The 17,919-nt window shown below is 42.2% G+C and overlaps 1 protein-coding gene and 1 long non-coding RNA gene across 6 annotated transcripts in view; one reads left to right on the top strand and one right to left on the bottom strand.

The window, feature by feature from the left end:
- Positions 1–17,919, top strand: part of PCSK5 (proprotein convertase subtilisin/kexin type 5) — a 458,158-nt gene that overhangs the window by 246,331 nt on the left and 193,908 nt on the right. For all 4 annotated transcript variants that reach the window (XM_077906524.1, XM_077906513.1, XM_077906535.1 and 1 more), the window contains exons 11-13: positions 5,634–5,751; positions 6,967–7,155; positions 16,912–17,048. In XM_077906524.1, coding sequence (XP_077762650.1) covers positions 5,634–5,751; positions 6,967–7,155; positions 16,912–17,048 — 444 coding nt within the window. The remainder of the gene's footprint in view (positions 1–5,633; positions 5,752–6,966; positions 7,156–16,911; positions 17,049–17,919) is intronic.
- LOC144318970 (uncharacterized) overlaps positions 1–17,919 on the bottom strand; it is a 75,403-nt gene that overhangs the window by 24,783 nt on the left and 32,701 nt on the right. Inside the window, exons 3-4 of one of the 2 annotated variants that reach the window (XR_013384902.1) lie at positions 15,063–15,150; positions 13,542–13,611 (exon numbers count right to left, since the gene is read on the bottom strand). This is a non-coding gene — a long non-coding RNA (uncharacterized LOC144318970). Of the gene's footprint in view, positions 1–72; positions 264–13,541; positions 13,612–15,062; positions 15,151–17,919 lie in introns of those variants that run through there. The other variant, XR_013384906.1, reaches the window with a different exon arrangement.

The raw sequence follows: 17,919 nt of genomic DNA, 5'->3' as shown, positions 1-17,919 counted from the left end.
CACACAGATCAAGCAGTCCCCCCTCAAGAAAGGAATTTGCGTAACTACCTTTTAGTCTGGTGGTTTACTTACAGGTAGATGAGAATAGCAACAGCTTGATTGATGGCAGAGGACACCCCACAATCGTGGTTGGCTCGCAGTTCCACAGCAGTCTGCTCTCACCCCCTTATTTCCTGCCATGTTTACCACTAATGCCCATACCCTGCTGACCACTCACCCCACACACCACCCACTCCAGGGCTGCTGGTTTCCTCCTCGCCCCAGTAAACCACACACAGACCTGGTGATTATTTAACCAGGAGGCTGCATCCTGGCCCCTGGAATGTTCTCCTGGTATCTCCGCCTCGTTGAAAACTTTAAAACTTGTCACGCACCAAAGCACAATCCAAATACCACCCTTCCCTCTTGGGTCATCTCACCTGGCTCCAAATTTCAGCTCAGCATTTCTAATAATCAAATAATGGAGCCTAATTTATCAACCACGTTTCCTATGTTGGTGATTATGTGCATTGTAACAAATACAGGTATAAGTCCAAGCTGCTGTATATCCTGTAGTCACTCAATTATTGGTATTAAAAGATGCAAGTGCTCAAAAACTTAGAAAACAAACTTTTTTAACCAATCAAGTCCTTTATTATATCCTTCAGAGTCTCATGAACTTTCCATTCGGTGTAGTATTAAAAAGAAAAAAGAAAAAGAAAAAACTTTAAAACAGCTGGCTCCAGGGGCACCTGGGTGGCTCAGATGGTTAAGCATCTGCCTTCCACTCAGGTCATGATCCCAGGGTCCTAGGATAGAGTCCCACTTTGGGCTCCTTGCTCAGTGGGGAATCTGCTTCTCTCTGTCCCCTGCTAGTGAATTAACTCTGTCTCTCTCTCTCTCTTTCTGTCAAAATAAAGTTAAGAAAATCTAAAAAAAAAAAAAAAAATAGCTGTCTCCAGTAAGGATATTCCACTAAAAAGACATAAAAGCATCCCAAATTTCCCTTGGTTATAGCTTCCTGTGCTTGGGAACTTTAATTTTTTTTTTTTTTTCCTGCTGAGCTTCCTAGCTTTTCTCTAGAACCGTTCAGGCCTCCTAGCTAGAGCTATTGTATTACTTAAGTGTATCTGCTTCCAAACTATGCAGTCATTTCCTCACATGCTTAACGATTAGCTTCCCTCAGCACTTCTGGTCTCATCACAAAGCGGAAATACACCTGCTGGAGAACATTATCTATTTCCCTGCCTTCTCTCATTCATCTAGCTGGCCCAAGCAGGGAAGCTTTCATATTCCTCGGAATAAAAACTAGCTGTAGTTCTGGCCCAGACAATTCCACTTTTCTCCGCTTATCTGCATAAACAGTCATGCAGCCTAATGAGGCAAATATAATGTTATTCAAGTATTCAGATTCCCTTCTTCAGCTTGCCCAGCATCATTCTACTTTCTGAAATTTACTTCAGTAAATTTCAAGATCTTTAATTACTCTGTAAACCTACTTTGTTCCCTTGATAGCTTTCTAAATATTGATTTTTGAATCTTAATTAATGTTCAAACTATAATTGAATGTTTGCTGCCCACATTCATAGACATGAAATTCAGTTTCAGCTGCTTGGATTCCTCCTCACACCGTTATCTTCATAGAGTTTTGCATAGTACTCATGGCTTGCACAGAGACAGTTCTACTTGATCATCATAAAGTTATTTTCATGCTCAGGTTTTGCTCTGAGCTTGGCATGAGAAATGTGCATAAATAAAACTAATTTAGGTATGGATGGACATAGTACAAGGAGTTGTTTGCCTGGTATATTTGCTACAATCATAATTTTTTTTAAATGTGAATATTGGCTCTCTACTCAAATTTGGTGCGTTAATGAAGACTTCATAGAAGTTGGTAATAAAAAGGACAGACCTCCAGATTTCCCTTGTAATTCTCATGTAAACACTGTATGCCACTTGGTGAATTAAATTTCTCCTGTCAGTTGCATTCATTCACTTCACAAATCCATACAGAAGCACTACTCTTAGCTAGGTGCTCTGCAGCCACTCATGGGCATTCCCACTTCCTGAGGCCCCTCATGGTGACAGTGTGATGGCCAAGATGACTTGACCCAGATAATCACCAAAAGAAAGGTCTGTTTCTGAATTTATAGGTCATTTTAGAGTAAAAAAACTTTATATAATATTTTTAAAATTATATGTCAATTATATTTTTGAAAAAATATTCATGCTTCTCAACTGTTTAATGGGTATTTCCCTGGATGGCATCATATTTTAAAAGAGTTTCCCTTCCTAACACATTCATTGTGTGATTATTTTCTTAGTATTTACTAAAAGCCAAACAAATAATTGCCAGTCAGAATACATGGAGTTGAAATATTGCTATCAGCAGCCCCCTCCATAAAAAGATATAAATTTATTTTCTTTTTTTCTTAGGCTATGATTTGGACAAATAATTTCCAGTATTTTAAAATACTAAAAATCTCCATGACTGACTGAATAGCCTTTACTGATCTAATCTAATTCCTTCATTTATTAATGTTCTATTAATATGATGTTTTTTTCCATTGTCCTGCCAGTTTGTAGTTTAACTGGAACTCAGCCTCTTTTCTGAACATCTACTTAGAGTGTTGCATGAATGGACATTGTCTCTGGAGGGTAGGAATTGACTCTGAAAAGGAAACAAATTTATGACCTTCATAAAGACTCAAGGTGCTTTTCTGCTTAACTCAAGTGGTGGTTTCTCAGGCCTGAAGTGTTTGTTGTATTTGATGACTCGAGGTGTTAATTTATGTCCTAATGGTTGTTAGGTCGACAGTTACTGGGGATTGAGGCAGCAGCAAGTACAGTTGAACCAAAGTCCAGGCAGCCCTTGTGTTGTGCGCCCCCTCCCTGCCAAGTCCCCACCCAGCTTCTTCCCTTACTTGCCAGTCAAATCTTTCCTCTTTTTCCCCTAAACTGAGATCAAATGGTAAGTTGTGTTGGTTTAAAACCACTTGACTCTAGTGTGGGGATACTCAGGTACTGTGCAGAGTTAGAGAGCCTGGCCTAGCATATAGCATGTTTGGCAAGAATTTCAGTTCCTCTAGGAAAAACAGTGCCTTGGAATGTCCATGACGAAATGATACAGGTCATTGCCTATATAGATAGCTAAGTGATAAGCGAGAACCTGGGATTTCCATGAACTTGCGTAAAAGATCTCTACAATTCGGTTTCCTTAAGCCCACGCTTGACATTTCTCCTGTAACACATGGATCACTTTGACTCTCTTTTAACTAAGGAGGTGAAATGGCCTCGCATCATGTCCTGTAACTACAACTACATATACAGAGTTATTAATACAGACCCGTTAGTATATATTACCAATTTGTGATGAGGTTATTGGTGAGTTTTGCTTTCTTCATTCTTTTCTAGATGTATTTCCAGGTTTTCACAATGCATATACATTTCTTTTTAATCAAGAAATAATCATTTATAAAAGAAGTTACAAAAGTACATATAAAAAAAAAGTACATATATAAGAATCCCACATATATTCTTGCAATACCTAAGAAGGTTTATTCAGTTTCATTCAGAATATCCTGTCTGGCTGAGTACCTGGTACTATAATAATGAACCCTTACATTTGTATAGGTCTTGACGAAGATTTTCTCACATGGGACAAATTATAATACTTAATCAACTTAGTAATGGTGACAGGACAGACAATCATATCACAAGGAAATTAGGGATTAACTATTTTATCTTGTTTGTCAAGAATTACGTAATTGGCAAATTTCAGAAATAAAGCAGTATTTCTGAATCCTAACAGTTTTCTTTTTTATATGCAATCATCTTTTTTTCCCCCATATGTATAAAGTTCTACTAAATCCCATGAGACATAGGAGGAAATATAAGCCCTAGTTCCTGCCATCAAGCCATTTAAAATATAGTTGGGGTAAAAAGATGTGTGCTGATGGAATTAATTAGCAATTCAATTAATGACACAAATAAAAAGTGCAGTGTGTAATACAGCACCTGGCATAGAGAAGGCACTCAATAAATACTGGATGGATGCATGGATGGGTGGATGGATAGCTAGATGGCTAGATGGGCAGAAGAGTGGATGGACTGACAAATTTATTAGAGTTACAGGGACTAGAAAAGAGAAAAGTTCATTCATGACAGATGGCATTTCAGTAAATGTCTAGTGAGTGACTTTTATTGGTCAGAGGATATTTCAAGGAGAAGATAGACTAGCTAAGCCTTCCAGAAAGTTCCAGGTGTAGAATGTATTGCATAGAGCAGTTAGGAGGGAATTCTAGGCCAAGGTCTCAGCATGAGCAAAAGCAGTGAGGCAGAAAGAGCAAGGTGTGACTGGGAACTGTAAAGGAATGAGCTTTCTAAAGCACAGGTTCTGGTGAAGAAGTTGTTTTGCAGGTCGGATGGGACTATATTATACAACGTCTTGAATTTCAGGCTGAAGTATTTAATCCATCAGCCTGGCAGCTACAGACATTTTCACGTAAAATAATGTTATAAGGAAAATGTTTTAGGCAACAGATCTGGTAGCAGTATGATTTTGTGTTAAAAAAGATAAAGCTATGGGCAGTCTGGGTGGCTCAGCGGTTTAGCGCCGCCTTCAGCCCAGGGCCTGATCCAGGAAACCCGGGATTGAGCCCCACGTCGGGCTCCCTGCATGGGGCCTACTTCTCCCTCTGCCTGTGTCTCTGCCTCTTTCTCTGTCTCTGTGTCTCTCATGGATAAATAAAATATTTAAAACAAAAAGATATGAGTTTCATGTGGGGTGGAGATTTTTAACTATTCACTGAGATTTTAATGTATTTTTTTAAAAGAACAACACGTGGATATTGCTGTATCATCATTAAAATATTCATATATGTATTTGAAATTTCTGAGGCGGTTATTGTCAAATTCAGATTTCGATCAATAGATATTCTTACTGAGAACCAAAAGATTACAACATTCAAAGACAGTGGCATAAAGGTGTCGAGGCCTCCAAATGTTGCATGCATAAAGTTTAATCAATTTTTCACATACTGGAGGAAAGGTAATAATTTCTGTCTTCTGAGATATTCAGCCTAACTCCTGGATATGTCAGAAAGCTGATATTTCTTGCATGTATGTTCTTGTTGTGCTAGGAGAGGGTATAATACACTGTCACTTCTCTTTAAACCTATTAATTATCTTACAAAATTGATGATGTCATCACTTGAAGTGGTTAACAGTAAAGCCTTGGAGCCAAACTATGCAGGTCAGAATCCAGCTCAACCACTGAACTGCTACTCGGTCTTAGGTTTCTATCTGTTCCTCAGCGTTCTGTTCTCCTGAATGATGATCATAAATGGCACTAACATCTTAAGATCATGGAGAGGGACGGTCCAACGCCTGCCACCTAGTAAGAATTCATAAGTGATAGTCATGTTCCTAGTCCTGATACATAATCACTGAATAATATATAGCCATTTTATTTTCTTGTTAGGTTTGTTCACTTGCGTGATTTTTGTTTGTGCTTTTCAGTCATTGCTAGAAAGAAAGCAAGGATCCCAGAGGGATGTGTCTGGGCTCCCTGCTGAGTGAAAGCAGACCTCAACATATAGAGCTTAGGTTTCTCCTAACCTCCATGAAGCTGACCAGCCTCTTGCCTTCCATAGTGAGCCACCTCTATGGTTTTGGACTGATGGATGCAGAAGCCATGGTGATGGAAGCGGAGAAATGGACCACCGTTCCCCAGCAGCGCGTGTGTGTGGAGAGCACGGACCGACAAATCAAGTAATGTTCACTGCAAGCAGACAGCCAAAGGATGCCCTGAAAGGGATCAGGCCCCCACAAGTGCTCGAGACAGGCCTTTGTTGTACATGGAAGCTGAAAGCTTGTGTAGTTTTCCTTTTTTTTTTTTTTCCCGTAACGCAATTATAACATCCTAATAGAATGCCTAGGATGCTAAGCTGTTAAATCTACATAATAGGACCCAAGGATCCTTAAAAGCATCTCTTAGCAGGGGATTTGGAGGACCCTTGCAGATGGGCATTCTTAAGGTTTCTGCTCAGCCAATATTTCTTTTTAATGGTTTCAAGTATTCTTCTCCCTTATTCAGCAACTCCAAAAAGCTAAGCTTTGTATTCTGGAAACTGAGTACATAACCTATAATTACAAATTATTTTTTCAACATAATATGTAAAAATAACAATACGTTGGAAATATAAAATGGACAGAAAATAAGAAGTAGGGGACACAGTTTTCCTGTGGTTCAATGACAGTCTCAGAGACTGAAAGTCAAGCTTTGACTATGAAGAGAGGAAGAGTCACCATAGGAACAGCAAAAAATAAAAAAAATAACTTCAGGCAGTCTCTGAGGTGAGAAACAAATCAGCCACACACACACACACACACACACTTGAACCAATGTCAGCGTGACTGGAGCCCAGTGTTCAGGAGGGACCTTGGCATGAAAAGAAGCTAGTGAAGAAGCCAGGAATGTTCAGGCAAGAGGAGGAGTGTGCCCATGGGTAACAGAGCAAGGAAATGGTAGACCAGGGATTTGAACCAAGGTCATGGTCATCCCCAGGCCTTCCCCATACCACTGTACCCTCTACCTGTGGTCCAAAAAGTATATCCCATAGATCAGCAACATCACTGTCCCCTGGGTACTTGGGAGAAATGCAAATTCTTGGAGCCCACCTCAGCCTTACTGAATCAGACATCATGGGCAGGGGCTTAGCCCTCTGTGTCTTAACAAGGTGGTACCCTCAAGTTCGATAGCTACTCCCTGCATGAAGATAAAAGAACTTTAATTCCTATTCTCTCACATCTTTCCCACTAATAACCCAGATTAATCCTTAAAGTGGCCTTGGGTGATAGCACTGTGTCAGTTAGTATCCAGCAACCAGCCACCTGCATGTCACTGTGTAATCTTTCCAGGCCCGCAGGTCCACCCAGCCCAACCCCATTGTGTACTATGCTAACACTCTGTTCTCTCTGTTGCAGGACGATTCGCCCCAACAGTGCAGTGCGCTCCATCTACAAAGCTTCGGGCTGTTCTGATAACCCCAACCACCACGTCAACTACCTGGAGCACGTAGTTGTGCGCATAACCATCACCCATCCCAGGAGGGGAGACCTGGCCATCTACCTGACCTCGCCCTCAGGAACCAGGTCCCAGCTTTTGGCCAACAGGTACTGTGATGGCCTCTGGCCACCAGTGTATAGAGGTGACACCAACACTCAGCTGTTGTGGAAGGTAGAAAGTCAGCTGCTCCTTATGTGCTAAGAACCAACTAAGGGTGCACTTAGATGGGACAAGATGGGACAGTCCAAGCTCTTACTGCTCATACATAGAAGAAGGAGTGCAGGGGTGCCTGGGTGGCTCAGTTGATTGTCTGACTCTTGATTTTGGTTCAGGTCATGATCTCAGAGTCGTGAGACCAAGTCCTAGGTTGAGCTCCATGATCAGTGGGGAGTCTGCTGGAGATTCTCTCTCTCTCTCTCTCTCTCCCTCTCCTTCTGTCCCTCCCCGCTGCCACAGCCAATCAATCAATCAATCAACCTGTTCTCTTTAAAAAATGAGGGAGGGGATCCCTGGGTGGCGCAGCGGTTTGGCGCCTGCCTTTGGCCCAGGGCGCGATCCTGGAGACCCGGGATCGAGTCCCACGTCGGGCTCCCGGTGCATGGAGCCTGCTTCTCCCTCTGCCTGTGTCTCTGCCTCTCTCTCTCTCTCTCTGTGACAATCATAAATAAATTTTTAAAAAAATTAAAAAAATAAAAAATAAAAAATAAAAAATAAAAATAAAATAAAAATAAAAAATGAGGGAGTGTCAAACTGCCTAGAATCTGTAGGCACAAATAGTATCACTTTTACTACTTGGATAATATTGCAAGGATGCCACAGAAAACTTGAAAGCCACCTGTTGTTCTTTATCGTGACAAAGAAATGCCAGAGCACTAACTCCTTAGTCCTCTGAGATTCTCTCCTCTGCCCTTAATTAAGTGGCTGCTGATGTTTGTTACAGATTAACTGGATTCTCTTGCCCAGGTCTTGTTCAATGTTAGAGGAAGTTCTGTTCTAAAACAGATGTGGGCAATTTTTTTTTTTCTGCAAAAAGCCAGTTAGTAAATATTTTGTGCTTTCCAGGCCATATTTCTGTGGCAACTATTCACCTCTGCCTCAGAGCGCAAAAGCCCCTAGGCAGTGTGAATGAATGGGCATGCCTGCTTTCCAATAAAACTTTATTTACAGAAACAGGCAGCAGGCTGGATTTGGTTTGAGGGCTGACTGGAATTGGCTGACCCCTATTGGAAAGGTTGGCCCTTTAGTCTTCTTTGCTCTAGAGGGTACTCAGTTTCTCTTCTTAGCCTCTTGCCTTCTCCCGGCTCCTTCCAGACACTGGCCCAGGATGTAACTGTATTGCCAAGATCCTACTGTTTATTTATTAACGAGAGACACACAGAGAGAGACAGATACATAGGCAGAGGGAGAAGCAGACTCCTTGAGGCGAACCCGATGTGGGACTCGATCCCAGGACTCCAGGATCAAGCCCTGAGCCAAAGGCAGATGCTCAACCACTGAGCCACTCAGGCATCCCTGCTCCGTAGGTTTTTGAATGGTTGGGAGCATGGGCAGCAGGTGCTTGCCAAAAAGTGGGACCAGAATGGGGAAATGCAGGTTGTCTTAAACGCTTTGTCCCCTCTATGGTTCGAAGATATAAACCACAGCCAGAGGCCTAGAAGCTTCTTTAATTTGATTTTTTTTCTACAAGATGAACATTTAATGGGAGCAAAAGTCATCTCATGAATGGCATATATAGTCCAAATGAAAGCCAACCTTCTATGCAGACATAGCCACCTGCCCACACAGCCTGGGGACTGCGGCCATGGTGGTCTTTGTTAGGACTAACAACAAGGCAGCAGGGTGGAGAGGCTGTGGTTGTGGAAAGGCCAGGGGCCAATGCAAACCTGCAGAACCAGAAATGAGCAAGTGCCAGTTGCTTTGCAAAATCCCCAACATCATCTCTAAGACTGTGAGGACAAACGGAGAGCAGTTGCATTTCTGGATGGTAGTGACTGGGGGAACAGACTCTGAAATCTGTAATTACATTTTACTTCTCTGCTTGGAAGATGTGTGTTCCTTAAAACCTAAAGTCCTCCATCAGGGTGTGGGAAAACGTGGGCTTAGTGCTCTATGAAGCGCAGCTTTGCCAGAATAAGTGGATGCAGGTGCAAAGAAGGGAAGGCTGCTTTGGCGTCAGATCACTGGCCGTGCCACCCATGCCCTCCTCCCTCCACAAACAGGGGTCTCAGCTGCTACCTGCCAGATAATTGCCACTACCTGCCAGATGCTTCTTTCCAGCAGGCAAGGCCTTCAGATGCACAATTACGTGATTACGGGGTCACACCAGCTGTTGCTACTGCAGCGAGGAAAGACCTTTTTCTCTGTTCTTTCATTTTCTTTGCCTTTATTCATCTGCATTAAACTTGAAAGAGAATCCAGGTGAAACACGGAGGCGCAGAGGTTTGCTGCACGCATGTGGGGCCAATGTCGTTCGAGCCTCCTCTGTTATAGAGAAAACAGTCCTTTCCCATTTGCTGTGGGCTTGGAAAGCTCAGAGCCCTCAGACTTTCTGGGCTTTTCATGCATATTTCAGTATTTGTTGTTGGCTTCCCCCCCAGGAATGACTTCGGTGAGCAGACTTGTAAGTAGGGAAGTCCTGGACCCCGTCACAGGATGACGGTGACACTGGCTTCCACCTGACACACATTCTTAGCAGAGGACAAAGTGCCCACCCCAACAGGGCTGCTTGACTTGTACCAGAGAAAAGAAGCAGGTATTTCAGATGCTCAGGGACCAGGAGTCCTAAAGTTTACCTCAGTCTCCGCCATCCAGGAGACCCCCTAGGAATAAAGTTGCCACCTGGAGTGTGTCTTCTCTGTCTGGGACATTTCCTTAGAGGGCTGTTCTTTTGCATGTGTTCCATCTCAGTCCTGAAAATAAGTAACCACCCCAAGGAGGTGGGCAGACTGGAGTGGCCAAGGGCTGGAGACACTCAAGAGATGTAAAGGTTGTCATGAACTCATTTATCCATGGTTCCCCATATACATCACTCAGAGCAGCTGTTTCCTGGGTGCACCCAGTCCCAAAAGCTGGCTCCCCCGCCCTTGCCTGGCTTGATGCTAGGAGCATCCCTTCTCCTGACAGTTATGGAAAGACAGTTTCTTTTGGCATTTTTCTCCTCCTGGCACGTTCTGAAGCTTTCCTTTGATGAGAGGAAATCTCTACTCGGAACCCTTTAGTCTCTGACCTAGTAAGCAGGGAGTTTTGCGTCCCCTAACCATGGCTCTGTCTCAAGGCCCATTCCCTGGATTGGGAGCCGAGGACAAGAAGCATAGAAGACAGGTAGGGACAGGCTGATGAAGGGAAGATCTGCTTCCCTCCTGGGGTCCTTCATGCCGGTTTGAAAGGCAATGAGACTTCCTCAAGGAGGATAGGTCAAGTTTGGGAAGGAAATAGTGTGTCAGAGATTATTAATGAGAGCCATAAATGGTTGCCCTGTTGGATGCTTATCTTTCTTTCAAAGAAGTCAAGATTTCTAAGGAGGACCACTTACGAAGTTTCTTCACCACAGGAGGTTCCTTAGTGGAGGGGTCATTTGAGATGAAGGGGTAGAGCCAAGGTGGCCAAGTGCTGTCCCCGCGCCATCTCTCCTACTCCAAGGGATTGTTTCAGTGTTATTTATTCCCCCACCACGCAGCAGTTCCTTGGGATTCGATTTTCTGCAAGGTCGCTGAACACTTGGCTAGTGTGGGCCGTCTGGAACCCCTCAGGGCCTCCCTGCCCCTGCTGACACAGGGCACTTGCTGGAACTCCCGTGGAGAACAGCTGTTGGGGGAAGAACGTTTACCCAAGCATCTGCAGGTGCTGAGCCCTGGAAGGCACTCAGCCGCGTTCAGATCCAGTCGAACTTGAGCCTACCCCATTAGCCCAGCATGCGAGCACCCCTGGCAAGCCAGGTTGATAATTTAGTGGGTGGGAGCGCTGAGTACACAAAGCAGTCCTGCAATGGGCAAATAGGTTAGTCTCTTCTAATCCCTTTGTTTTCTCCTGCCCTCCCAAGCCTCCCGGTCCTCCTCTTGGCCTGCACACCCTGCCTAACAAAAAAAGCTAAACCAGATAATCAGCACAAATGATTTACTTCTGGGGAGCCTCTGGAGGTCTCACATTGGCAGTGGGGGGGGCAGTGCTTTAGGTGGGCTTAGGTTCCTTTAAAATGTTTTCAGACAAGGACAACCTCAGGTGGAGGCCTTTTTTTTTTTTTTTTTTTAATACCACCACATATTCAAATTCTGCCTGTGGAAATGTTTTCAGACAAAAGCTTGCTTCATCAGATTCGTCCTTCAGCTGCATTTGTTAGAATTATGAAAGCTGTCTTTCTCCCCCTGAATCTCCCCTTCCTCCCCCCACCCTGGCCCCAGTCAGTGAGTTTTAGATTTAGTGTAGCTGTATTGGCTCTCTGTTCCAAGTTTTGGCTTCTAACTGAAAGCCGAAACTTTGCCTTTCTTTCTAAATTTAATTACAGATGAATATCTCTGCTTCTAATTATGGTCTCAAGTAGAGAGAAGGTACCCTTTTGAGTCTGCAGAACCTATAGGCTTCTATAATTAACTCTGTTTAAATGTAGTGTTTATATTTGAGTCATTTTTGTTGCTGCCCAAATGTTCAGTGACTATTGACATTTGTAAAGGGTCACGTATATAAGTGCGTTTGTGGCTTGCAGTAAAAATGACACTTCTGCAGTGGAAATTTTACATTCCAGTAAGGCCTCACCGTAAGACCCCTCTTCCTCTCTCCCAAAGAAGGTACGGCCTTTGGAGTTGGAGCTGGGTTTGTCTTGACTTCACCAATTTTTGTGTTTAACTCTGAAAAGTGATTCATCCAGAAAACAGATGCCGCAGCGTCTGCCTCACACGGTTGTCACAAGCATTGAATAAGATCACATATGGCAAGTCCGTAGCACCGCTTCTGGAACACACAGTAAGCACTTAATAGGTGCTAACCCTTATTTACACAGTGCTTCTCAAAGCACCTGTTAAATGACTCCATCAGACACAGATGGCTGGGCCCCTCTCCCAGAGTCTGATTCTGTAGGTCTGGGTGAGGTCCATGAATTTGCATTTCTAAGAAGCTCGCAGGTGATGCCGAAGCTGCCTGTCCATAGACCACATTTTCAATAGCACCGATTTAAAAGATCACCCAACTTTTCAGACACATTCTTGTTATTTTCGTGTCCTCAAAAGACTTGGAAGCAGAACGCTGCTGGGTGCTGTGCGAATAATTTACAAAGGAGTCTGTAATCTAAAACAGATACTTAGATAAAAGCCATCCACTCCTAAATCTGCAAGATTACGTGCAGACATCATAGATCCACAAGAAGGAATACGTTTCGGGCTTGATCAGTAAGTAGTAGTATGCAGGTTGAAAGTTGTTTTTTTTTTTTTTTTTTTAATCATCTTTTTAGGTATTCTAAACCTGTAGAAGTAGTATCTCTCTCTCAACCTTTCTTAAAGAAGTAATTTCAATTGGGAGTGGGAGAGACAGAAAAACTTAATAGTGTGTTTTAAATACCCTATTTCAGAAGCAAATCATTTGAAACTTGCAAAAGCCAAACAGCTCGAGAAAATCAAAAACGGAATTACAATTAAGCCAAATAAGCGCTTCGAGCATTCCGTGAGTTCTACGTTGAATTGCGATAAAGCGCTAAGAAGAAAATAATAATTAAGAATCTTAGAGAGAGAGGGAAAAAAAAAAAGGAAACTTCCAAAAATATCTGTCTAAAGTCTAATTTTGTAGTGAACATAAATACTGTTTGGGGAGTAGTAGATGATTCTAAAATTAAGATCCACTTAGAATTTTAGAAATAATTATATGATAACACATAGCTGTCAGTACTGATAAAATGTCTTGTTATTTAGTTGCCATAACACCACTGAAGAATGCTGCAGCCTTGATACATTGGCTAGACTCTTTAAGTGAAAGGGGGAAGAAAGCTTATACTAATTATATGAGTTATTTCCTGAGTTAATTCCTCAAAAGGATGTGCTACACTTAATGGCAGTCTTTTCTACCAGGCTTCATCCGAAGTAATTTATTTGAAAACCGCTCACAGGGATAGGGCTGTGGGGCACCATTTTAATAACTGGATGCATAATTTGTGCTACCGCAGGCATATATCATTTCATCGAGCACATGATTATGAAGTCAACTTTGACAGGCAGGGTTTCTTTCGCTGCAACAGGAGATGCGGATCGGGCATGGAGTTAATTACTCCAGCTTCCCACACACTGGCCCTGCTCTATTGACATTTTATCCATGCTAATAATGTTGGCATGTATCGGGTTTCTTCACTGTTGGCACAGCACTGATGTTCAGGCTGGGCATTGGACTTTTTAGTTGATAAATGGGAGACCACACAATTAGAATCTCTTTAGCTGGCGTCCAGTGGTTTGACACTTGCTTGTCTCGAGCAAGTGTGTTGCTCTGCAACACAAATCGAATCTACTACCAGCATTACCTTTTGTGACATACAGATGAGGCAGGCTGGTCCAGTGTCACGAGGCCAAAACTAGGGAAGAGTTTCAGTGCTGAATCAGAAGAAAATAAAGAACGGGGGTGAGATTAGAAACGTGAGTGGCCAACAGCAATCAGTGTCTATTTCTTTCCCCATCAACTCTTTTAGCAAAATGCAATGATCGTGTTTGGCTGCATTTTTAATTCCTCTCCTCAACTTTTGTGTCCACATGAAATTAATGAGCATTCAGCTCTGCATAAAGGGAAGAGACCGGGGTGAGAAACTGCTTAGCCAGATAGACAAAGCCCGTTTATATTCGGGCTTTGAAACACTTATTTGAATGCCGATTATGGATATTTCTTCTTGGCACCCAGTTTATATTTAATTTGGGTTCCAAATGTGATTTGAAAGTGATTGGCAGCAATGGACTGGTTTCAAAGGTGGACAGGAAAGGGTGGAAGGGGAGAAACACAGGGTCCGCTAATCCAACAGTCAAATAATTGACCCATGAGTAATTAGAAGTTGGCTGGGGTTGTGGAAACAAGGCTGCCCCTCATGTGATGGCAGCCTCAAGTCTCCTTTGTAGTTTCTGGACGTGAGGCAATGAGCCAGAGGTTCTGTCTAAACTGTTTGGGAATTGCTTTTAAGTCCGGCACTCTTGGAAAGGTATTCTGTGACAAGTTGTCGCTTCAGTGCCCTCAAATGGCACAATGGCTTCAGCAAACTGGAGCCTAAATCAGACGTCTGTGGGCTGAGAAATGGTTCTAGATTGGTTTCTGCCTCCACTCATTTCTATGTCAACATGCTCCCTTTTTGGGATGTCTGAGAGGAAGGGCTATTTGAAAAGCCCCCTCCCCCCCCCATTACTGTTTCTCCTTTTCATCCAGTACCCTCACCCTCTGGGTTTACGTGAAGGACTCTGTGTGTAAGGTGTGTAAGTCAGTTACATGAGCCAGCAATTTCTTCTTGGCCGAGTCCAGTGTTAAGCCATAAGCTATGAAACAATCCCCATTGTGGTAGTACATGAATTATAGGATCTCCACAAAATGTATTGTCCCTAATCTAGTGGAGTTCCCTTACACTGAGGAGACATTCATGTAAGGAGCCACTATTTCCATCTCTGTTACCATGAGGGAAAGCTACCACATCCACTATGGTTCTCATTGAAATGCTGCACTCCTCTGATCAGAACTAACGCTTACAGATAGTATACAGATATCCTAAAATGAGAAAAAGGGGCTTCTCATTCACCGAAACTTTGAAAATCACCTCCTACCATTAACCTCATTATGGAAATTAACAAAACATACTAGAATATCCCAACAATCTCAGATGTTCTCCTGTAAAGAGATCTGTTCCACTCTAACAGCCTTTCTCAAATGTTCCCATACTTTCCAGCCATGGGACACTTTTGAGAGTGCTGATAAGTACTTGCCCTTTTTCTTCTTCTAAGGGCTGAGGTAGAGGTGATTTTCTTGTTTATTATGTTTCTCTAGGGAAAACTGCCAAGTGGCCACCATTTACCTAATACGCTCCAGTTGTGCCATCCAACCCGTCAGTTTCAGGATCCAGCTGGCATTTTAGAGGGATCCTCAAACATATTGATAGAATGCTTTTGTATGTAAAAAAAAAAAAAAAAATTTTGAATTCTGGTGTATTAAATTATAAGGAAATTAAACTGGTTATTTTTGGTTTTAGAAGGGCACTTTGTCTCCCAATGGGAAAGATATACAAAGAACCTCAGATTATAACCACCCGTTTGGTGAGCATGAAATTAAAGCAAGGAGAGTTGATTGCATGTTCTGAATAGCCATCAACATCGAGTTGCCATGAACTTTGTCTTTACTGAAGGACAGATAGGTCCCAGTAATGGGATGGTTGCTCTTAAGATTACTAGAGATATTTTTGTCTCTCTGTTTACCGCACTAGCTCTCAAATTCTTCCTCTTGTTCTATTATTTTTTTCAATAAAACTAATAGATGCACATAATTTTAAGTACTCTAAAAAGAAAAATCTGTCTCTTGCCCCATCTTTTACTTTTTTACCTTCTGTGTCCCATCTCTATAGAAATCATTTTTTTTTTTAAGTAGGTTCTACACCCAGCATGGGGCTTGAACTCATGCCCCCAAGATTGAGAGGTGCATGTTCTACCGACTAAGCCAGCCAGGCAGCCCTGTATAGAAATCTTTTGACTATTTCTTTGGGTAGTCCGACCTATATAATGTGCCTATATAAATGATGTGCCTCTTTTTTCATGTGCTTGTTTAATACGCTATCTATCGACCTCTCTTTATTCTTAATGAGGATTCTGTTTTTTTTTAATTTTCCTTCATATTTTATGTACCTCAGGATTACATCAGATGAAACAAATAATTCTAGCTATTTCAAACAGAAATAGATTTTGTCTAGAGAATTAGGAGCTTATAAAAATCACTGGAAGAGCTAGAAGAGCAGAATGTAGGCTGGAGTTCCAGGCATGACTCCCTGAACTGGTTACGATTAGTGGGCAGGCTCTTTTTACTAAGGCATAATTTACATACAATACAATTCACTTTTTAATATGAGTAATTTAATGATCTTTGACAAATATTGTATAACCATACACCATTATTCTCAAGATATAAAAAAGTTCTATCACCCCAGAACTTTCACCATGCCCCATCCTCCCTCCCAGTCCTTGGCAACCACCGATCTGTTTCTGTTTATGTCACCTTTTCTAGAATGTCTTTTGTGTCTGATTTCTTTCATTTAGCTTAAACTCTTTTGAAATTAATTCATATTTTGCATGTATTAGCAGTTCCATAGTTTTTATTCCTGGGTGGTACTTTGTTGTATCAGTATGCCAGAACTTGTTTACCCATTCGCTAGTTGAGGGATGTTTGAGTTGATGATGATGATGAATAAAGCTGCTGTGAACATTCATGTGGAGTTCTTTGTGTGAGCATATGTTTTCACTTCTCGGGTAAATATCTGGGAGGGGGATTGTTGAGTTACATGGTAAGAACTACCACACTGTTTTCAGAGCAGCTGTACCATTTTGCATTCCCATTAGCAGTGTAAGAGATTTTTCAGTTGCTCCACATGTCTAACACTCGGTACTATCAGTCTCATGGGTAGAGTCATAGCCTGGTTTTCCTGATAGCCAAACCTTTACCCCTTCCAGATTTGCTGTTACAAGGCCACCCTCATGCCTATTTGCCTGTGGTAGAACAATGATACATGTTTGGGTCTACTAACATCCAGGAGGAAGACAGCCTCCAGTGCTGAGCTGAACATGCTGATGGATACAAAAAGATCATTGATCATGGTCTTGACTTGACCTTCACTGGATTCTAAGTAACATACAAAACAATGCCTTATGATTCTCTCTCAGGCTTTTTGATCATTCTATGGAAGGATTTAAAAATTGGGAGTTCATGACCATTCATTGCTGGGGAGAACGAGCCACCGGTGACTGGATCCTTGAAGTGTACGATACACCCTCCCAGCTGAGGAACTTCAAGACTCCAGGTAAGAACTCCCTTTTCTATCGTTTGGTTTACTCTGCAGAAACCAATGATGGAATGTATTTTGGCCTAGAAGTGTTTTTACATCTATATATCAACATCATTCTTTTTCTAAAGATTTTATTTATTCATGAGAGGTACAGAGAGAGAGGCAGAGACATAAGCAGAGGGAGAAGCAGGCTTCCCACTGGAAGCCCAATGTGGGACTCGATCCCAGGATCACAACCTGACCAAAGGCAGACTCTCAACCACGGAGCCACCCAGGTGCCCCAACATCATCCTTTTTCATGTGATCCCGTGCTTTGAGTTATCTGCAGATATTCCAGTTCTCAGCATCACCATTTGAGAGGTAATAATTGAAGGATTAAATAATAAATGTTTAGGTGTAAGCACAGGATAAAACGTGGCAGCTGTTGATTGATGTTTCAGAGTATATGATCCACATCTCTAACCAGCTTCTCTGGTAAGCAAACCAGCCTTGTCTACCTGCAGTGGGTTAAATTGCTTGGTCATGAGAAGAGGCAGTTCCCTTAATTATCTGTTTCTCTGAGTTTATTCTAAAAATTAATTTTCAGTACTCACAAGACATTGAGCTTGGCCTGTGCCAGTTTAACTGGTTACCAATAAAGAAAATGAATGGTGGTAATCTGCCCCATGTGAGCCGAAGAGCTAAGGAAAAAGATGTTTTCTAGAAAAGTAAAACATGGAAATTACCACATTAGCAAAAGCATATGGTCTCTCTCTTTCTTCATGCTAATACATAAAGCTTGTTTGTAACACAAAGTAAGGGAAAGTACAAATGCAGCGTGCAGCAGGAGACTGAACAGGTTTTCACAGCAACCTGTGTTGTTCGCGATGGAGCCTACGTAGTACTT

Source organism: Canis aureus, chromosome 1, assembly GCF_053574225.1.
Source record: "Canis aureus isolate CA01 chromosome 1, VMU_Caureus_v.1.0, whole genome shotgun sequence".
Lineage (NCBI taxonomy): Eukaryota > Metazoa > Chordata > Mammalia > Carnivora > Canidae > Canis > Canis aureus.
Note: the sequence above shows the minus strand (reverse complement) of the source record. Positions and strands in the feature narration are given on the sequence as shown.